The sequence below is a fragment of the Gopherus evgoodei genome, unplaced genomic scaffold (genome assembly GCF_007399415.2).
Source record: "Gopherus evgoodei ecotype Sinaloan lineage unplaced genomic scaffold, rGopEvg1_v1.p scaffold_34_arrow_ctg1, whole genome shotgun sequence".
Lineage (NCBI taxonomy): Eukaryota > Metazoa > Chordata > Testudines > Testudinidae > Gopherus > Gopherus evgoodei.
This window is the reverse complement of record NW_022060016.1, coordinates 839,090-860,237: the sequence shown is the minus strand read 5'-3', so window position 1 is coordinate 860,237 and position 21,148 is coordinate 839,090. Positions and strand designations below refer to the sequence as shown.

The following is a 21,148-nucleotide window of genomic DNA, read 5'->3' as shown; positions in this document are numbered from 1 at the left end:
AGTGGCGTTAGCTCAGCCTGGCTTCGCTCCCTTTCCCCCACTACCTCCTAGTGCCGGTAACACCGGAGCTCCAAAGACAGACGCACCAGGCAGCCTGCGCTACCTGCTAGTGCCGATAACACCGGAGCTCCAAGGACAGACGCACCGGGCAGCCTGCACTACCTGCTAGTGCCGATAACACCGGAGCTCCAAGGACAGATGCACCGGGCAGCCAGCGCTACCTGCTAGTGCCGATAACACCGGAGCTCCAAGGACAGACCCACCGGGCAGCCTGCGCTACCTGCTAGTGCCGATAACACCGGAGCTCCAAGGACAGACGCACCGGGCAGCCAGCGCTACCTGCTAGTGCCGATAACACCGGAGCTCCAAGGACAGACGCACCGGGCAGCCTGCGCTACCTGCTAGTGCCGATAACACCGGAGCTCCAAGGACAGACGCACCGGGCAGCCTGCACTACCTGCTAGTGCCGATAACACCGGAGCTCCAAGGACAGACGCACCGGGCAGCCTGCACTACCTGCTAGTGCCGATAACACCGGAGCTCCAAGGACAGACGCACCGGGCAGCCTGCGCTACCTGCCGGTGCCGGTAACACCAGAGCTCCAAGGACAGACGCACTGGACAACCTGAACTGCATTACGAAGGCAATAATATCCCAGCCTCCAGCACTTAACACTCCCCCACGGTTCAGATACCCCTTCCCCAGGATCAAAATCCCTCGCTCCACACCCCCATGGCTCAGGCACCCGCTCCCCACTGCATGGGGACGGACCTGTCTGGACAAACTCACCTTGGCAAAGAACTTGATCTCCTGCTCATGGGGTGATTTCTCCACCCTCCCGCTGCTCACCACAGCCTCTGCAAGGAGACCAGATGCTGTGAGCACCTGGGGGGCTGTGAGGATTTTTCCTCCTTCCCGACCCCGGGACTCTGAGTAGATTCAAGCTTTAATACGCTCATGCAATATTTCTGCAGATGCCTCCCAGCCCCTGGGGAGCAGCTGGCACCCAGGAGAACCCAGGAGTCCTGGTTCCAAATTCCCCTGCTCTAACCCCTAGACACCACTCCCTTCTCAAAGGTGGGCACAGAACCCAGGAGTCCTGGCTCCCAGCCCCTCCTCCGATCCCGGATTTACTGCCTGCACCAGGGACACAGGGTGCGGTCAAGTCGCTGTGGGTCCCAATGGTACTGTGAGGGGGCCGCCAGGGGCGCACGTTGGGGTGTGTGCGCCCTACCCAGGTGGGCGATGAACTCTTGCGAAATGTCCATCCACTTGAGCAGCTGTTGCAGGAAGCCGTAGGCAAATCGCTTCTCAATGGAAGATGAGTCGAGCTCCATGTCCTTCAGCCCCCTGTGGGAGAGCAGGGTCAGGGGCACTGACGTTTCTGAGAACAGATAGGTTGACAAACTGTGCCCAGCCCCCCGGAGAACAGACGGGGACAGACCCACTCCTGGGGAAGGGAATAGACTGGTGGGGACAATCTCGCCCTTAGGGGGGAACAGGTGAGGGCAAGAGCCTGGCCCCCAGGGACAATGGACTTGATGAGGTGATCCCCCCAAAGTGGGGATGAGGCCTGACAGGCAGCCCATGGGATGGGGGGGGAAGGGGGCTCAGAGATCCCAGGAGAAGGGTGAGCCACGGAGAGGTGCCTTTCCCGCTGCCCCCACCTGGTAACAGCATAGCCGTTCATCTGTAGGAATTTGAGCAGCTCCTGGGCCTTCTCACGGTCCCGCGCCTTCTCCTTGGCCGTCAGCGTGTCGTAGGGCACCAGCAGTGGGTGGGAGCCACCCCCTGATGAGAGAGACGTTAGCCGGCACCCCACCCAGCCAGGGGCAGACTCTGAGCTGGGGAAGGCACAGACAGAGACGCTCCCCAGGGGGGATGGACAGATGGACACACTCACCTTTGGCCTCCAGCTCCTGCTTCTTCTTACGCCCCCAGGTGTTGTGATAGTTCTCAGCCAGCTGCTCCGCCATGGCCTGTGGGGGGTGTGTGTGAGATATTCATTCCCTCGTGGGGCGCTGTGGGGCCCACCCAGCCAGGAAGGGTGACCTATTTCACTCCATGGGGCACACCCAGATGTACCAATCTGAGCACAGCCTACCCCTCCCACACCTGACTTCCACGCCAGCTGGCCCGGGGGGTAAAAAGCCCAGATCGGTGCTGGTGGTGATGGGGGAAACGTGTCTCACCTGCAGCTCCCGGGACAGCGTCACCACTGACAGGTCGATGGGCTGGGGGTTGTATCCATGGCTGGGGTCATAGGTCGCCTGTGGAGGAGGGATTAGAATTCAGAGGGGCAGTGTGTCCCCCCCCAAGTCATACCCTCACTGTCCCGAGTGTCCACTCCCCCAATCACACCTCCATGCTGGCTGGATCTGCAGCCTCTCCCTCTATGTGTCATGGGCCCTCTACTGCTCCCCGCTGGTGGGGATCCTCTGTGGTTCACAGGCTGGTGCTCTCACCCACTCAGCTCCGAATGCCCGTGCTGTGTGGCTAGAGGGCTGCAGGTTCATTCCAGGGGGTAGGGGTGGCCCTCAGAGTGTCAGGCTGGCCATAGAGGCCAAGCCGCTCCCCGGGGGTGAACTCAGCTTCGACGCCCCCCTACAAACCCACCCTAGGCACTGCTCACTTCGCTGGATGGGCAGCTCAGTGCTCCCCTCCCCCAACGGGGGAGCTGGAGGAACCCAGGAGTCCTGGCTCTCAGCCACCTGCTCTGACCAAAGGACCCAACTCCCCTCCCAGAGCTGGGGAGTCCTGATCCCCCAAAACCCCATCCCCCACTCTAATGACTAGACCCCACTCCTCTCCTAGAGCTGGAACAGAACCCAGGAGTCCTGAGCCCCCATGAGCCACATTGCCCTCACCTGGGCCGACTGCGAGATCTTCCGCATCTTCTTCTTCTCAGTCTTCTCCTCCTCGCCTTCGTGGGGCTTCTCCACCGTCCACTCCCAGGCGATCATGGCTTTGAGCGACTCCTTGATGGGCCAGCGGTAGATCTCCTTGTCCTGCCGGGCCAAGCCGGGTGCTGGGCTCAGGGCTTGGTTGGGGGGCGGGGGAGGCGGGTAGCAGGACAGGACACCCCCCTTGGACTGAGGGCTGAGATCCACACCGCCGGGGAGACAGAGGGGGATGGGGGGGGAACCAGTGGGTTCCCAGGGTCTCCGTCCCCGACCTGTGCATCCTGGCAGGTGCATTGTGGGAGTTTGGCTGGCAGGGGGGTGGCTGGAGTGGGTAGGGGGGTGCAGGTGGGGGGACCAATGGGCTGGGTCCAGGAGGGGGAGGGGCGGGTACCTTTTCAGAGAAGGTCTTGTAGGGACGCAGCATGGGGTGGGTCTTGGCCTCCTCATCGATCGTCTCCCCGAAGGTCCAGTTGTTCTGGATCTGCCGGAGGAAAGGTCCCAGGGGTTGGCCCCAGGGGTCACAGGGGTCACGGACAGAGGGGGTGGGGGGGTAACAAGGGAAGTCACACAGAGGGCGGAAATCAGTGTGTGGACCAGGGGGTCAAGGGGAGGTCACACTGAGGTCACGAGGAGGTCAGGAGGTCCTGAGGGTTCACAGCAAGGGTAGAGTCACAGGGGGTCATAGGGAGGTCACGGGGAAGCAGTGCATTGTGGGCCAGTGGGGGAAGCGGTGCATTGTGGCCCACGGGCCCCATACCTTGTCAAAGGCCCACTTCTCGTGCGTGTGCTCGGCGTATTTGTTGATAAACGCGTCCAGCTTCTCGGGGATGATGACGCTGTGGGGAGGAGGAGCAGCACTCAGGGGGGAGCTTCCAAGCTGGGCCTGGGCACACGTGGCTTTGGGGGGGGGGGCGGGCCTCGGGGGGGCCAAACGCCATCCCAAAGGGATGTTGCCCCGCAGCCCAGCACTCTCAAAGGGGGTGCCTGCCCCACAGAGCTCTGGGACAGGAACAGCAAGGGACTACAGGTTGGGAGTGAGGGGGCAGAGCTGGGGGCTGGACTGGGCTGGCAGGGGGCTGCGGGTCGGGAGTGAGGGCACTCCCAGGGGGCGGGAGGATCTACGCCACCCAGGGCCCCCCCATGACCCCAGTCCAGGGGCTCCTCACTTGAGGGTCTCGACGGGCTTGGGGTCAAAGTTGCCCTCGGCGTCTACGGAGGCCTTCTTCTCCATCTTGGAGGAGTAGCTGGCGTCCACGTAGTCGGGGGGCAGGGCACCGGCGATGGCGCACAGGCAGGGCATGGCCAGCTTGTACAGCTCCGCCTTGAACTTCTGGGGTGGGGAGCGGGGTCACGGGGGCCCAGCCGGCACCCTTCTCCCAGCCCCCCATTCTGCTCTCCAGACCCCCTCCCCTCCCTGATCACTCCTCCCCCATGCTCCCCCAGGTCACCTTCCCTCCCCAATCACCGCTCCCCCAGCCCCCCATTCCCGCCCCCATTCTGCCCTCCAAACCCCCTTCTCCTCCCCCATTCTGCCTCCAGACCCCCCTCTCCTCCCCATCCTCCCTCCCAGCCCCCCTTCCCTCGCCCATTCTGCCCTCCAGACCCCCTCTCCTCCCCGATGACCCCTCCCCCATGCTCCCCCAGCCCCCCATTCCCTCCCCCGTTCTGTCCCCAGACCCCCCCTCCATCCTCCCTCCCAGCCCCCCTTCCCTCCCCAATCACCCCTTCCCTCCCCCATTCTGCCCTCCAGCCCCCCTCTCCCCGATGACCCCTCCCCCATCTTGCGCCCCCAGTCTCCCCTAATCACACACTGGTATCCCACTCCACCTTGTGGGCCAGGGAGTCGAAGATTCCCCAGAAGAGCTTGCGGGTGAGGTGCAGCTCCTCCTCGGAGCTCACGCCGTAGCTGGCCCAGCCCGTGGGCAGGCAGTAATACTTCCAGCACCGCTCATAGTGGTTGTTCAGGAGCTGAGCGGGGGGATAGATACAGTTCCTGGGGGGGGCCCGCTGGGTCACAGACCACAGCGCTGCCCCCCACATGCAGGGCAGGACACCCCACCCTACGCCCGGGGGGCATTGCGGCCATGGGCACCGCCCTCCCCTGGCGCAGCCCCCTGAGCTGGGGGACCCCACAGCAGCCGTCGCTGGGGAGCGCCCCACTCTCTGCAGGATGCCGTCACTCTCTGCTGCGGTGTGAGCTCACTGGGCACACCCCAGCGCGTTCCAGGGTCCCGCGACCCGGCCGACCCCACAGAGGCGCGTTCTGGGGCCCCGCAGCCTGGCCAGCCGTCCCCACCCAGCACATTGCATGGCACACGCTAGCACAGCCCCCCCGCACTGCATTCCTGGCAGCATCTCAGCCCTGCCCCCTCTGGCCCGGCGTGCGCCAGAACATCCCAACCCTGCCCCCCAGACAGCAGCTGTTCTGCTGTGCCCGGGCCCACCCCCCAAGCAGTGGCCACGCCCCCCGCCTGGTGTTCTCTACCACCGAGCAGCAAGCCGGCGCACGGCCCGCGCAGCAGCCCCGTGTTTCCCCCCCCTTCACGCACCTTCAGGGGCATCTTGGCAAACTCGTTGAGGATGGGCACGTCGAAGACCAGCCGGCGCAGCAGGTGCTGCAGCATGGAGGGCCGGATGTACCTGGGGGGAGAGAGCCGCTCTCACAATGGGACAGGCTGCCGAGACACTGGGGCGGGGGGGGTTTGAACCTGCAGAACCCCCCGCTGCAGAGTATCCCCAAGGAAAATGGCAGTGCCTGTCTGGTGTCTCTCAGTCCTCAGGCTTCAGGGTGGGAGCTAACCAGCGGCTGGGGGTCAGGAAGGCCCTCCCTGCTGGGACAGCTGGGGATGCCCCGAGCAGGGCTGGCAGCCCGGTACAGCCTCCGTCGTGGATGGGGGGCTCAACACCTGGCATCGGTTGGAGCCGGGGCCGCAGGGCCACAGACCCAGCTGGTTCCACTCAGAGCCAGTGGCCCCTAGCAAGGGAAGGCCTCGTGTCCCACGGCCCCAGCTGGGTCCAGCAAAATCAGGACAGGGGCATCCTGATGGGGGCCTAAGGGGCCAGGCCCTGTGTCCTGAGGGGGGCCTCTGGGGCCAGGCCTCGTGTCCTGAGGATGCTCTGTGGGGTCAGACCCCGTGTCCCGAGGGGGACCCCAGGGGCCAGGCCCCGTGTCCTGAGGATGCTCTGTGGGGTCAGACCCCGTGTCCCGAGGGGGACCCCAGGGGCCAGGCCCCGTGTCCTGAGGATGCTCTGTGGGGTCAGGCCCCATGTCCTGAGGGGGCCCCAGGGGCCTGGCCCCGTGTCCTGAGGATGCTCTGTGGGGTCAGACCCCGTGTCCCGAGGGGGCCCCAGCTCCATGGCTCGCCGGGCCGTACCGGCACAGGGCCATGAGACACTCCTCGATGACGTCGCGCTGGGCCTTGGTGAGGGAGCGCCCGCGGGAGAGCCGGTAGATGGTGTGCAGCATGGAGTCCACCATGATGGCGCGGTGCTCGGTGCCCGCGAAGAGGGGCGCGCACTTGGTGACGAGGGGCAGCACGGCGCAGCACAGGTACCGGTTCAGGGCCAGCGCCATCTCTGTGGTGCTGAACGCCGCCTGGGGGAGGCAGGTTACAGCGGAGAAGGGGCTTGGGGAGGATCCCAGCCGGCTGCCCCACGGCCCCAAACCCAGGTGGTGGTGGCGGGATCCCAGCCGGCTGCCTCACGGTCCTGCCCCCAGGTGGTGGTGGTGGTGAGGATCCCAGCTGGCTGCCCCACGGCCCCAACCCCAGGCTGTGTGGGGGGATCCCGGCCAACTACCCCACAGCCCTGCCCCCAGGCAGTGGTGGGGGGATCCTGGTCGGCTGCCCCATGGCCCTGCCCCCAGGCCGTTGGGGGGATCCCAGCCGGCTGCCCCACAGCCCTGCCCCACTCACGGTGTCGAGCGAGGCGGCAGCCCGCATGTCGGGCAGGAAGCCGACCTCCAGCACGTGCAGCAGGAAGTCCTGGCTCTCGATGCCGTAGACGCGGTCCAGGAACAGCACTATGGGGGCCTTGTGATCTGGCACGAAGCTGGCTGACATCCGGGGCTCCACCACGTTCCCATCTGGGGGGAGACACCGGCTCAGCCCTGCCCCTCCCGGCCCCCCAAACACGGGAGTCTCAAGGGTCCCCCTTGGGAAGAAAGAGGCTCAGCCTCCTTGGTCTCTTGGCGGAGACCCCGAATATCAGCCCCTCACCCCCAGCCAGCTGGTCCTGGGCCTGCCCACCCTGTGCCCTGTTCCCCATTCCTGCCCCCTGAGCCAGCCAGTCCCAACCATGCCCCGGGGCCAGACCAGAGTCAGTGCTCCCCAAGGGCCATTCCCCGCCCCCCTAAGCCAGCCAGCCCCCCACCCCAGGTCGATGGCTGCCGCCTCCCAGAGGGGAAAGACCCCTGGTCACCTAGACCAGCCAGCCCCCAACCCCAAATCGATGGCTGCCGCCTCCCAGAGGGGAAAGGCCCCTGGTCCCCTGAACCAGCCAGTTCCCGCCTAGAGCCAGCCCCCAGAGGGGAGAGGCACCAGGTCCCCCCGAACCAGCCAGACCCCTGCCCAGGGCTGATGGGCGCCGCCCCCCAGAGGGGAAAGACCCCGGGTCCCCCAAACCAGCCAGCCAGTCCCCACCCGGGGCCAATGGGAGCTGTACCCCAGAAAGACCCCGAGTCCCCCCAAACAAGCCAGCCCCTCGCCCAAGGCTGATGGGCACCGCCCCCCAGAGGGGAAAGGCCCCAGGTCCCCCCGAACCAGCCAGGCCCCCGCCCAGGGTTGATGGGCACCACCCCCCAGAGGGGAAAGGCCCCGGGTCCCCCCGAACCAGCCTGACCCCCACCCAGGGCTGATGGGCACCGCCCCCCAGAGGGGAAAGGTCCCAGGTCCCCCTGAACCAGCCAGCCCCCCGCCCAGGGCTGGGCGCCGCCCCCCAGAGGGGAAAGGCACCAGGCCCGTACCCTTGCCAAAGGCAGGAATCTGCAGCGGGAGGCTGATGATGCCGACGAGGTCGTCCAGGGGCACCAGGGAGCGCAGGATGGCCCGGATCCGCAGCGCCTCGCCTTTCCCAGCCTGAATCAGCTGTGGGCAGAGAGCGCAGGTGTCATCCATCTGGGACCCCGCCCCCCCAGCCCTCCCCCGCCTCCACCCAGGTGCTTACATGCATCTCGGGGGCACAGCGCCCCAGCAGGTCGATCAGCGCCGCGTAGAAGGACATGATGGCGTTGCCCAGGTGCACCCGGTTCTCCTCGTGCGTCTCCTCCCCCCCAAACCTGCCGGGGCAGAGAAAGCATGAGTAGGGGGTAGCGGGGATCCTGCCCCACACCAGCCCCCACCAAGGAGGGACAGCGCGTTGCTGGGCTGGGCACATGGGGGCCTGGAGTGCTGGCGTGGGCGGAGGCCAGGGTTGGGGGACGGGCAGAGAAGATGCGAATGCTGGAGGACACCCACGTGGGTTGGTGCGTGGGGGGTCCGGGGAGAGGAGGGTAAGACTGAGGGGGGCACAGGAAGAGGGGAGCGTGCAGGGCTGGCGGTGTGACCGTTGAAGGGATGGGTGGATCTCACCATGGGGGGCGGAGCGGGACGACACGCAGTGCAGCCCCCGTAGAGTGGCGCTCTGCAAGGCAGCGTTCGCCCTGATGTGTGTAGCTGGTGGGGGACACGGGGAGGGCACACATAGACACCCTCTGCACATGCGGAGTGTGAGGTACACACCACGGCACACACACACACTGCCTATGTGCTCATAGCTACACACCTGCATGCCCACAAACGTGTACTGCGCACCAACCGTGCAAACACACACACAGCTTCACACCCAGAACACACGGCGTCCACCACGGTCTATGCACCCTCGCAGCACAGCACAGAGCTCTGTGCCCACGGCACGGCCCTTGTTCGCACGCACGCACACACTTGACACCGCCCGTGCAAATTCACGCCCGCACGCACAGCTCCCGCCGACGGTCCTTCTTCACGGTGGGCCCGTCCCGGGCCGGGTCCTCCGAGATCTTGATGGCCTCTTCAATGGCGGCCAGCAGCCCGCTGCCGCCCTCGCCGCGCAGGGCGGGCCCGAAGCACTCGGGCCGGCGGATCAGCAGCCGCACCACCACGTTGGCGTTTTCCTCCACGCTCTCACCTGCAGGGGCGGGAGGGCACCGCGCTCAGACCCAGAGCGCCCTGCCTCCCTGCTGGGTGCAGGAAGGGGGAGCCCTGACCCGGGGGGGAGACCCGGCTGGGACCTCTTGGTGCCAAGGGAGGGGAAGAGGTAACAGGGGACGGGAGGGCTGGCACCTCCCAGGGCTCTTCAATCCAAGCCAGGCTCACCTAGCAAGAGACGTGTTCCCGCCCTGCGCCGAGCCGGGGTGTGTGTGTGTGTGGGGCCTTTGCCCCACGATCCGCCCTGCCCCAAGCCGGGGGGGGGGTGTCTTTGCACCACAACCCGCCCTGCACCGAGCCGGGGGGGTCTTTGCACCACGACCTGCCCTGCACTGAGCCGGGGGGGGGTGTCTTTGCACCACAACCCGCCCTGCACTGAGCCGGGGGGGTCTTTGCACCACGACCCACACTGCACCGAGCCGGGGGGGGGTCTTTGCACCACGACCCGCCCTGCACTGAGCCGGGGGGGTCTTTGCACCACGACCCACACTGCACCGAGCCGGGGGGGGTCTTTGCACCACAACCTGCCCTGCACCGAGCCGGGGGGGTCTTTGCACCACGACCCACACTGCACCGAGCCGGGGGGGGTCTTTGCACCACAACCCGCCCTGCACTGAGCCGGGGGGGGGGTGTCTTTGCACCAGGACCTGCCCTGCACCGAGCCGGGGGGCTCTGCATACAGGGACGGCCCCCATCCCTGCCGTGCCCCGTCGCTCACCATTGACGAAGACAGCGAAGCGCAGGAAGTCCAGGTAGCGCTCCCCCCCGCAGGGGTTCCAGCCGATGTCAGGGTAGCCCTTGGCCAGCAGCATGGGGCAGCTCTGCAGGCCGCAGCTTGCCAGGTACATCACCACCTGGAGGGGGAGAGAACACGCAGACCGTGTTGGGGGGGGGTACTTGTCCTCCCAAAGCAGCCAAGCAGCGGGAGTCGCAGGGAAAGGGCCAGCGGGCTGACGGTGCTCGGTGAAACGATGCCCATTTACAACAGCTGGGATCTGGCCCCAAACATGTCCCCTTCCCCCACCCCCCACAAACCTCCCCCACACACGCATCCCCCTCACCCCCACCAGCCCGCTCAGTTTCACCCTCCCTCCCTGGTCAGTTGCGCTCTGTCCCCTACCCTGCAAACCTCTCAGCCCCCATCACCACAGGCCCCCTGCCCCGCCCCCCACCTTCTCCAGGTCCTGCTCCTGCAGCGCCAGCGCCAGCTCGTTGTTGTCGATGACGGAGGCAGCAGCCACATCCAGGGGAGTGGATCCCCGCATGCCTAGGGGAGAAGAGGGGCCGCCCGGGGGAGGGCAGAGGGGTTAGCACCTGGGGGCTCAGGAAGGGGGCTGGGCGTGAGCAGGGCAGCGTGCGAGGAGCTGCCTGGTGTTTGCACACGTGTGTGTGTGTGTGCGCATGTCACGCTGCCCCCTGCTGGAGGGGCTGAGTCCCGCTCCGGGTGTGTGTGTCCCTGCTGCCCCCTGCTGGATGAGATCGCACCCCACCAGCTGTGTGTCCTGAGCCCCGTACTGCCAGCGGCTGTGGGGCGCTCACCCAGCCCAATGCCGCTGTTCTCCAGCAGGTAGCTGAGGTGGTCGAACATGGAGCGCTGGTTCTGGCGGCTGATACGGCAGAAGTAGCAGAGGAAGCGGCAGCAGTTGGTGACCATCTTAGGAAAGCGAATCTCCTGGGGGGGGGGAAACAGGGCATTGGAGAGGCCAGTAAATCCCCACCCCCCCATCCCTGCTCAGCCAACTCCCCACTCCCCCATCTGCTCTGGGGCAACAGGCCCTTCTCCCACCCTCCCCCTATTTCCACCCGCTGCCAGGGCCGGAGTCTCCTCCTCTGCAGCTCTCACAGCCGGGGGAGGGGAGGGGTCTCTCTCCTCCCTGCCCCCTCTGGCCCTGCAGCAGCAGCCCCATCTCCAGGCCACCCTGCCACCCCCCAGAATGGGGGCACAAGAGCTTCCTCCCTCTGAGCCTCCTCCCCTTTGCGCTGCCCCAGAGGCGGCTGCATCTCAGCACCAAGTGAGGGGGCCCTGTATAAACAGCCCCTGTGCCTCGCCCCAGAGGCAGCTGCATCTCAGCACCAAGTGAGGGGGCCCTGTATAAACAGCCCCTGTGCCTCGCCCCAGAGGCAGCTGCATCTCAGCACCAAGTGAGGGGGCCCTGTATAAACAGCCTCTTCGCCCCGCCCCAGAGGCAGGTGTCTTTGGTTACTGAATACAACTTGGTGTATCATGTGCGGTCAGTGTCAAATAATTCCCATTCGTTGCATTTCTTTAAGGCCGGGGGTTTTCTGCACCCGTCTCAGTTCTTTGCAATGCTCGGCTCATACAGCCTAGGTATTCAAGGGGGGTTCTGGACATCCAACCCCAACACACACTTCCCTTTCCCCCACGATCGGACACTGCTCAGAGGGAGCAGGGAGGTGTGGGGCAGGCCCTATGGCAGAGCTGGGGGTGGGGAGCCCAGGACTGGGAAAGCAGGGGGCTATGGATCAGGGGTGGTAGTGCTGGCAGCAAGGCAGGGGGACCCCAAGGCTGAGGGGAGGGGTGCTGGCAGTGAAGTAGGGAGACCCCAGGGCCAGGGGATGCCAGTGGTGAGAGGACCCCAGGGCCAGGGGATGCAGGGCATGGGGCTCCTGAAGAGCAGGGGGACCCCAGAACCAGGGGATGCAGGGCATGTGCCTCCAGAAGAGCAGGGGGACCCCAGAACCAGGGGATGCCAGTGGTGAGAGGACCCCAGGGCCAGGGGATGCACGGCATGGGGCTCTGGCAGAGCAGGGGGACCCCAGGACCAGGGGATGCCAGTGGTGAGAGGACCCCAGGGCCAGGGGATGCACGGCATGGGGCTCCGGCAGAGCAGGGGGACCCCAGGACCAGGGGATGCCGGTGGTGAGAGGACCCCAAGGCCAGGGGATGCACGGCATGGGGCTCCGGCAGAGCAGGGGGACCCCAGGACCAGGGGATGCCAGTGGTGAGAGGACCCCAGGGCCAAGGGATGCAGGGCATGGGGCTCCGGCAGAGCAGGGGGACCCCAATGCCAGGGCTGGCTGTTCTCTGAAAGGATCTGCTCTAGGAACTGTTTGGGGGCAGGTCTCTGGCCTGGGTTACCCAGGGGGTCCCGCTAGGACCTGGGGTGAAGTCGAGCTCACCTTGGACTCGCCCCCGCCCAGCACGTTGACCATGACCTCCATGACTGTCTCGTGCATGCCCAGCGCGCGCATCAGGTTGGGGTGCTGGTAGAAGACTTTGTTGTTCATGATGTTTCTGTGGAGGGAGAAGGGGACGGGGGGGATATGGACCCTGCGGAGGGGGCAGCTTTAGCCACGGGCTCTTACCCTGCTGGGGGTTGAGTCACTGGTGAAGGGGGTGTGTGTGTGGGAGGGGTGTCCTGGCACACGCCTCGCCCTGCCCCCCACTGGCCTCTCATGATCAGGAGCTGGGAAGTGTGGGGCAGGCCCTATGGCAGAGATGGGGGTGGGGAGCCCAGCGCTGGGTGAGCAGGAGGTTGTGGATCAGGGGTGGGGGGTGTGGACAGCGAGGGGACTCCAGGGGCAGGCAGGCGGCGAGGGGACCCCAAGCCCCGGGGGGGCAGGTGGCGAGGGGGGCCCCCGGGCCAGGGGGCAGGCGCCGAGGGGACCCCGGCCCAGCAGCAGGCAGGCGGCGAGGGGGACCCCATGGCTGGTGGGGGGCAGGCGGCAAGGGGGACCCCAGGCACTGGGGGTGGAGCAGGCAGCGAGGGGACCCCAGGCTGGGGGGGGCAGGCGGCGAGGGGACCCCGGCCCAGGGGCAGGCAGGCGGCGAGGGGGACCCCATGGCTGGTGGGGGGCAGGCGGCGAGGGGGACCCCAGGGCCAGGGGGCAGGCAGCGAGGGGACCCCGGCCCAGGGGCAGGCAGGCGGCGAGGAGGACCCCATGGCTGGTGGGGGGCAGGTGGCGAGGGGGACCCCAGGGCCAGGGGGCAGGCGGCGAGGGGACCCCAGGCTGGGGGGGCAGGCGGAGAGGGGGACCCCATGGCTGGTGGGGGGCAGGCGGCGAGGGGACCCCGGCCCAGCGGCAGGCAGGCAGCGAGGGGGACCCCATGGCTGGCGGGGGGCAGGCGTCGAGGGGGACCCCAGGGCCAGGGGGCAGGCGGCGAGGGGACCCCAGGCTGGGGGGGCAGGCGGAGAGGGGGACCCCATGGCTGGTGGGGGGCAGGTGGCGAGGGGGACCCCAGGGCCAGGGGGCAGGCGGCGAGGGGACCCCAGGCTGGGGGGGGCAGGCAGAGAGGGGGACCCCATGGCTGGTGGGGGGCAGGCGGCGAGGGGACCCCAGCCCGGGGGCAGGCAGGCGGCGAGGGGGACCCCATGGCTGGTGGGGGGCAGGCGGCGAGGGGGATACCCGATGCTCTGGATCATGAGGGTCTCCTCCTCCGGGCCCATCTGCACGATGAGCAGCGAGCGGATCTGGCCCAGGCTCTCGAGCAGGCTGATGGCGTCGCCCACGGAGACGGCGTTGATGGTGTAGGCCCGGGGCAGGGCCCGCAGCAGCTCCCCGATGGCGTCGTACTGCCGGTGCAGCAGGCTGAACATGACGCGCACCAGCGCCGGGCTCTGGATGAAGGACTCCTGTGCCCAGTGCACCATGGTGTGGGAGATCAGCTCCTGCAGCGTGCCTGGGGGGGGGCGGGGGTCAGCGCCAGGCCACGGGGGGTCAGTGCCAGGCCGCTGGGGGGTGGGGGGCAGCGCCAGGCCATGTGGGGGGCAGGGGGCAATGCCAGGCCAGGGGGAGGTCAGGGCCAGGCCACGGGGGGGCAGTGCCAGGCCGCTGGGGGGTGGGGGGCAGCGCCAGGCCATGTGGGGGGCAGGGGGCAGTGCCAGGCCAGGGGGAGGTCAGGCCACGGGGGGGGCGGGGTCAGCACCAAGCCATGGGGGAGCAGGGGGCAGTGCCAGGCCATGGGGGTCAGCGCTAGGCCATGGGGGTCAGTGCCAGGCCATGGGGGGGGCAGTGCCAGGCCGCTGGGGGGTGGGGGGCAGCGCCAGGCCATGTGGGGGGCAGGGGGCAGTGCCAGGCCAGGGCCAGGCCACGGGGGGGCGGGGTCAGCACCAAGCCATGGGGCAGCAGGGGGCAGTGCCAGGCCATGGGGGCCAGTGCCAGGCCACGAGGGGGCAGTGCCAGGCTGCTGGGGGGGGGCGGGGTCAGAGCCAGGCCACGGGGGGGGCAGTGCCAGGCCGCTGGGGAGTGGGGGGCAGTGCCAGGCCATGTGGGGGGCAGGGGGCAGTGCCAGGCCATGGGGGTCAGCACCAGGCCACGGGGGGGCAGTGCCAGGCCACAGGGGGGCGGGGTCAGCACCAAGCCATGGGGGGGGCAGGGGGCAGTGCCGGGCCAGGCCACGGGGGGGCGGGGTCAGCGCCAAGCCATGGGGGAGCAGGGGTCAGCGCCAGGCCACGGGGAGGGCAGTTCCAGTCCGCTGGGGGGTGGGAGTCAACACCAGGCCATTGGGGGGCACAGGGCAGTGCCAGGCCATTGGGGGGGCAGGGGGAAGTGCCAGATAGCTGGGGCACATGGGGTGGTGCCAGGAGCAGCGGCAGCACCATGGGGCCTGCACACCAAGACTGGGGCATTATAGGACCCAGAGCTCAGGGGCCCTCTGCAATGGGGGGGCCTACAACAAGAGGCTTGGAGGTCACTGGGGTCCCTTCCCCCCAGCGTGACACCCCTGCACGGGAGGCAGGGCATACCTGGCACCACCCCACTCTCAGAAGGGTTGCCATAGGTACCAGCCCCCCAACTTTCCCGCAGCCAGCCCCCCGGTTCCCCACTCCAGCCAGGCCCCCAGCTCCCCTCCCCAGCCAGCCCCCTAGCCACAGAGGGGATGCCATAGGTACCACCCCCTGGCTTTCCCCTCGCCAGCCCCCCAGCTCCTCATCCCAGCCAGGCCCCCAGCTCCCCTCCCCAGCCAGTCCCCCGGCCACTGCCCCCCAGCCAGCACTCAGGCTCGCTCCCCAGCCAGGCCCCCATCTCCCCTCCCCAGCCAGCCCCCCCAGCTCCCGCCCGGCTCACTGGGCGCTGGCTCCTCCTCAGGGGGCAGCTCCTCCTCTTGCTCCTTCTTCTTCCGGAAGCTCAGCACCTTCTCCACCAGGGTCCTGAGCCGGTGCTGCAGGGACGTGTCCTCCTCCTCCTCCTCCTCCCCCCCTTCGGCCTCAATGCCTGGGGGGGCACAGCACGAATGAGCCCTGGGGGTGGGGAGGGACACCTGGCAGGACGGGGTGCAGGGCACTGGGGACACACGGTGGGATGGGGCCCTGGGCACTGGGGGTGGGGGTGTGTGTGACTAAGTGGGACTGTTCTTAATGGGGTTTTTTAATACTGTGGGGGTGCCTCAGTTTCCCCTATGCATTTCTTAAGTCTCTAGGTGGTGGAATAAGGGGGTGTAATTGTGGCAAAGCAAAGGGTCAGTGCACATAAATGGCCGACAATCTGTCTCCTGGCAACTAATGGCCAGGCCCTTCCCCCCTGCAAGGAGATAGCTGAAGGTGTCGGAGAACAAAGGAATCAGGTGACCTCCTGGCCCGGAGAGGGACAAAGCCCAGAGAGGAGGTGCTGGAGGGGGTTTCAGTTTGGGGCTGGCTGGGATGGGAAGTGAGGGCGGACGTGGGTATCCGGCTCGCTGCCCCCTGGGATGGACCCAGCTGAGGGGTCCCGTTCTCTGTACCTACAAGCTCTGTTTTAGACCCTGTTCCTGTCATCAAATAAACCTCTGTGTTACTGGCTGGCTGAGAGTCACGTCTGACTGCAAAGTGGGGGGGCAGGACCCGGTGGCCCCCCCAGGACCCCGCCGGGGCAGGCTCACTGTGGGAAGCGCACGGAGGGGCAGAGGATGCTGAATGCTCCAAGGAGAGACCCAGGAGGTGAAGCCGTGGGAGCTTCTTGCCCTGAACAAGTCTGCTCCAAGGGAGAGGAGGCTCCCCAAAGTCCTGCCTGGCTTGTGGGGAGCAGTTCCAGAGCATCGCCCGGGGACTCCGTGACAGGGAACACCCGGCGGGACAGGTACCTCAGCACTGGGGGTGGAGGGGACACCCCGAGGGATGGGTCCCTGGGCACTAGGGGTGGGGGGACACCCAGCAGGACAGGGCCTTGGGGGTGGGGGGACACCCGGCGGGACGGGGCCCTGGGCACTGGGGATGGGGGGACACCTGCAGGATGGGGTGTGGGGCCCCTCACCGCAGTGGCTCAGCAGGTCGGTGTGGAAATCCAGCAGCTCGTCACGGATGTCCTCGGGCACCGGGCACTCCTCCTCATCTGCCCCATGCTTGAAATGCAGCAGCATGTTGATCTGGGGGGTGAGACGGTGAGGGGCAGGGAGCATGGGGGGAAGGGGAGGATGAGCAGGAAGGGGCCAGGACTGGACCTGCTGCTGTTCCAGCTCCTGGTCCCTTTGCCCCATAGCTGGTCCAGTCCCTGCTCCCCTCCCAACTCTTCCCCCATGTCCCTGCCCCACGGATATCCTGGGGCTGGCCAGCAGCTGGGTGGTGTGCCAGGGCTGGGCGGTGCCAGGCAGTGTGCCAGGGCTGGGTGGGTGCCGGTCAGTGTGCCGTGGCCGGGTGGTGCCAGGCAGTGCGCCGGGGCCGGGCGGTGTGCTGGGGCCAGGCGGTGCCAGGCAGTGTGTCGGTCAGTGTGCCAGGGCCGGACAGTGCCAGACAGTGTGCCAGGGCTGGGCAGGGTGCCGGTCGGTGTGCCGGGGCCGGTCGGTGTGCCAGGGCCAGGCGGTGCCAGACAGTGTGCCAGGGCTGGGCAGGGTGCCGGTCGGTGCCAGGAGGTGTGCCGGGGCCGGGCAGTGTGCTGGGGGCTGGGCGGTGCCAGGCAGTGTGCCAGGGCTGGGCGGGGTGCCGGGGCCAGGCAGTGCCAGGCAGTGTGCCGGTTGGTGTGCCAGGGCCAGGCGGTGCCAGACAGTGTGCCAGGGCTGGGCAGGGTGCCGGTCGGTGTGCTGGGGCCGGGTGGTGCCAGACAGTGTATGGCCAGGCAGTGTGTCGGGGCTGGGTGGTGCCAGGCAGTGTCCCAGGGCCAGGCAGTGTGCCAGGACCAGGCGGTGCCAGGCAGTGTGCTGGGCTGGGCAGTGTGCTGGGGCCAGGCGGTGCCAGGCAGTATCCCAGGGCCAGGCAGTGTGCCAGGACGTGTGATGGGCCGGGCAGTGTGCTGGGGCCAGGCGGTGCCAGGCAGTGTGCCAGTCGGTGTGCCGGGGCCAGGCGGTGCCAGGCAGTGTGCCGGTTGGTGTGCCGGGCCAGGCGGTGCCAGGCAGGGTGCCGGGGCCGCGGGGTGCCGGTCAGTGTGCCGGGGCCGGGGCAGTGCCAGGCAATGTGCCGGGGCCGCGGGGTGAGGGTCAGTGTGCCGGGGCAGTGCCAGGCGATGTGCCAGTGCCTGGCGGGGAGCTGGTCAGTGTGCCGGGCCAGGGGCAGTGCCGGTCAGTGTGCCGGGGCCGGGGCAGTGCCAGGCGGTGTGCCAGGGCCGGGCGGGGAGCTGGTCAGTGTGCCGGGCCCGGGGCAGTGCCAGGCGGTGTGCCAGGGCCAGGCGGGGAGCCGGTCAGTGTGCCGGGCCCGGGGCAGTGCCAGGCGGTGTGCCAGGGCCAGGCGGGGAGCCGGTCAGTGTGCCGGGCCCGGGGCAGTGCCAGGCAGTGTGCCAGGGCCAGGCAGGGAGCCGGTCAGTGTGCCGGGCCCGGGGCAGTGCCAGGCGGTGTGCCAGGGCCAGGGCGAGCCAGGCGGTGTGCCGGGGCCGGGCGGGGAGCTGGTCAGTGTGCCGGGCCCGGGGCAGTGCCAGGCGGTGTGCCAGGGCCGGGCGGGGAGCTGGTCAGTGTGCCGGGCCCGGGGCCGTGCCAGGCGGGGAGCTGGTCAGTGTGCCGGGCCCGGGGCAGTGCCAGGCGGTGTGCCAGGGCCGGGCGGGGAGCTGGTCAGTGTGCCGGGCACGGGGCAGTGCCAGGCGGTGTGCCAGGGCCGGGCAGGGAGCTGGTCAGTGTGCCGGGGCCGGGGCAGTGCCAGGCGGTGTGCCGGGGCCGGACGGGGAGCTGGTCAGTGTGCCGGGGCCGGGGCAGTGCCAGGCGGTGTGCTGGGGCCAGGCTGGATGCCGGTCAGTGTGCCGGGGCAGTGCCAGGCGGTGTGCCGGGCCCGGGGCAGTGCCAGGCGGTGTGCCAGGGCCGGGCGGGGAGCTGGTCAGTGTGCCGGGCCCGGGGCAGTGCCAGGCGGTGTGCCAGGGCAGGGGCGGTGCCAGGCAGTGTGCCAGGGCCCGGGGCGGTACCAGGCAGTGTGCCGGGCCCGGGGCAGTGCCAGGCGGTGTGCCAGGGCCAGGCGGGGAGCTGGTCAGTGTGCCGGGGCCGGGGCAGTGCCAGGCGGTGTGCCAGGGCCGGGCGGGGAGCTGGTCAGTGTGCCAGGCCCGGGGCGGTGCCAGGCGGTGTGCCGGGCCCGGGGCAGTGCCAGGCGGTGTGCCAGGGCCGGGCGGGGAGCTGGTCAGTGTGCCGGGCCCGGGGCAGTGCCAGGCGGTGTGCCAGGGCCCGGGGCGGTACCAGGCAGTGTGCCGGGCCCGGGGCAGTGCCAGGCGGTGTGCCGGGGCCGAGCGCCGTACCTGCTCCTGCGGGGGCGAGCGGAATTCGCGGGTGCGCCGGGCGGTCTCGGCGGCCGACATGGTGACAGCCTGCATGAGGAGCCCATAGCGCTGGCGCTGGTTGCTCTGGAGCCGGTCCACGTAGCGCTCCGAGAAGGCGATGATCGCCTCCACCCGGTGCTGCAGCTCCCGGTCACAGAAGTACTGCAGCAGGTTGCACATCTGGGGGGAGGATGGGCTGTCAGCGCCAGGGGAAGGTGGGGGGCGGGGATATGGCAGGGAAGGACCGGCCATCTATGCTGTGGAGAGATGGGGATCCCCCACTCCGTGTCTTGGTGAGACTGGGGCAGGGGACCCCCCCCCACTCTGCTCTATGGGAGGAGAGGTGCAGGGACCCCCCACTGCGTGCTATGGGGAGACGGGGGCAGGGACCCTCCGCTCTGTGCCGTGAGAAGAATAGGGGCAGGATCAGGGTTTCCCCACTCTGCACCATGAGGAGACGGGGGACGGAGGCAGCATCCCCCCACTCTGTGCTATGGGGAGATGAGGGACAGGGACCCCCCACTCTGTGCGGTGAGAAGAAGAGGGACAGGATCAGGGTCCCCCTGCTCTGCACCACGAGGAGATGGCGGATGTGGGTAGGGATGCCCCACTCCGCACTGTGAGAAGGACGGGGGCAGGATCAGGGTCCCCCTGCTCTGCACCACGAGGAGATGGCGGATGTGGGTAGGGATGCCCCACTCCGCACTGTGAGAAGGACGGGGGCAGGATCAGGGTCCCCCTGCTCTGCACCACGAGGAGATGGCGGATGTGGGTAGGGACCCCCCACTCCGCACTGTGAGAAGGACGGGGGCAGGATCAGGGTCCCCCTGCTCTGCACCACGAGGAGATGGCGGATGTGGGTAGGGATGCCCCACTCCGCACTGTGAGAAGGACGGGGGCAGGATCAGGGTCCCCCTGCTCTGCACCACGAGGAGATGGCGGATGTGGGTAGGGACCCCCCACTCCGCACTGTGAGAAGGACGGGGGCAGGATCAGGGTCCCCCTGCTCTGCACCACGAGGAGATGGCGGATGTGGGTAGGGATGCCCCACTCCGCACTGTGAGAAGGACGGGGGCAGGATCAGGGTCCCCCTGCTCTGCACCATGAGGAGATGGCGGATGTGGGTAGGGACCCCCCACTCCGCACTGTGAGAAGGACGGGGGCAGGATCAGGGTCCCCCTGCTCTGCACCACGAGGAGATGGCGGATGTGGGTAGGGATGCCCCACTCCGCACTGTGAGAAGGACGGGGGCAGGATCAGGGTTCACTCGCTGCGCACCACGAGGAGATGGGGGACGGGGGCAGGGACCCCCCACTCCGCACTGTGAGAAGGACGTGGGCAGGATCTCCGCGGGTCTCTCACCTGCAGCTTCACCGACTCGGGCAGCTTCATCTGCAGCAGCCCCTCCTCCAGCCCCTCGGCCTCCTCCTCGCCAGCCTTCGCCCCGGCCTTCTCCCCCTCCTCCTCCTCCGGCTTCTCCGCCTCGCCCCGCTCCTCCTCGGCGGGCTCCCCGAAGACGGCCGGCTCGATCATGCGCAGGATGTGCCGCACGTCCTCGTCCCCGAAGACGCCCATGATCAGCAGGGTGGAGACCAGCTTGAGGATGGGCACGAAGTGGAACTGCACGCTGCCCCCCACCGGGTCCCGGCTGTGCTGCCCGCCGTCCTGCACCGCCTCCGTCAGCATGGCCAGTGCCTTCAGCTTCAGCGCCTCCAGTGGCAGCTCGGGGCTCAGCTGGTACCGCTCGGGGCTGGTGCTGACGAAGCAGGGCGGGGCGAAGTGCAGGGGCGGACGCAGGCAGGTGCTGGTGCCCACGCCGGGCAGGCCAGGCTTCCGGCTGCCCTCGGGGAAGAGCCGGATGCTCTTGGTGGCGTCCGTCATGGGCACGATGAACTCGCTGTTCATGGTGAGCCGGGCCCGCTTGGCAGACTCCAGGTGCATGCTCATAAGCAGGTCGTAGTAGCCGCTGCGCAGCGGGCCGGGCAGGTGGGGGCTCTCGATGGCGTACAGCAGCTGGGACTCGTCCACGTGGCTGCACAGGGCGTGGGCCACCCGGTTGTTGCCCAGGGCGCACACGGCGCAGTACAGCTGCAGCGAGTGATGCTGGAACGTCAGCAGGGCCAGATGCTCCGACAGCTCCAGGATGTCGATGCACCTGCCGGGAATGGGGCCCACTAGTTAGAGCAGGGGGCTGAGAGCCGGGACTCCTGGGTTCTATCCCAGCTCTGGAAGGGGAGTAGGGTCTAGTGGTTAGAGCGGGGGGGTCTGAGAGCTGGGACTCCTAGGTTCTATCCCAGCTCTGGGAGGGGAGGGGGGTCTGGTAGTTAGAGCAGGGTCGGGGGAGCCAGGACTCCTGGGTTCTAATCCAGGGTCTGACAGTGAAAATGAATCGTCCTTGGAGAAAGTAATTTCCCGCCGCTCTGCGCTTCAGTTTATCACTTCCTCCACCACTGAGATGCATCCACCTTTGAGCTGGGGCACGGC

The 21,148-nt window shown here is 68.1% G+C and overlaps 1 protein-coding gene across 1 annotated transcript in view; it reads right to left on the bottom strand.

The window, feature by feature from the left end:
* RYR1 (ryanodine receptor 1) overlaps positions 1–21,148 on the bottom strand; it is a 102,078-nt gene that overhangs the window by 38,851 nt on the left and 42,079 nt on the right. Inside the window, exons 36-60 of the mRNA XM_030544475.1 lie at positions 20,027–20,819; positions 18,644–18,844; positions 16,256–16,367; positions 15,095–15,241; positions 13,433–13,706; positions 12,206–12,320; positions 10,604–10,736; positions 10,237–10,331; positions 9,783–9,918; positions 8,858–9,044; positions 8,067–8,178; positions 7,867–7,987; positions 6,818–6,987; positions 6,278–6,498; positions 5,453–5,543; positions 4,731–4,871; positions 4,070–4,233; positions 3,661–3,739; positions 3,295–3,384; positions 2,868–3,008; positions 2,193–2,270; positions 1,904–1,979; positions 1,668–1,791; positions 1,235–1,350; positions 790–857 (exon numbers count right to left, since the gene is read on the bottom strand). Of these exons, the coding sequence (XP_030400335.1) occupies positions 790–857; positions 1,235–1,350; positions 1,668–1,791; positions 1,904–1,979; positions 2,193–2,270; positions 2,868–3,008; positions 3,295–3,384; positions 3,661–3,739; positions 4,070–4,233; positions 4,731–4,871; positions 5,453–5,543; positions 6,278–6,498; positions 6,818–6,987; positions 7,867–7,987; positions 8,067–8,178; positions 8,858–9,044; positions 9,783–9,918; positions 10,237–10,331; positions 10,604–10,736; positions 12,206–12,320; positions 13,433–13,706; positions 15,095–15,241; positions 16,256–16,367; positions 18,644–18,844; positions 20,027–20,819 (3,985 nt within the window). The remainder of the gene's footprint in view (positions 1–789; positions 858–1,234; positions 1,351–1,667; positions 1,792–1,903; positions 1,980–2,192; positions 2,271–2,867; positions 3,009–3,294; positions 3,385–3,660; positions 3,740–4,069; positions 4,234–4,730; positions 4,872–5,452; positions 5,544–6,277; positions 6,499–6,817; positions 6,988–7,866; positions 7,988–8,066; positions 8,179–8,857; positions 9,045–9,782; positions 9,919–10,236; positions 10,332–10,603; positions 10,737–12,205; positions 12,321–13,432; positions 13,707–15,094; positions 15,242–16,255; positions 16,368–18,643; positions 18,845–20,026; positions 20,820–21,148) is intronic.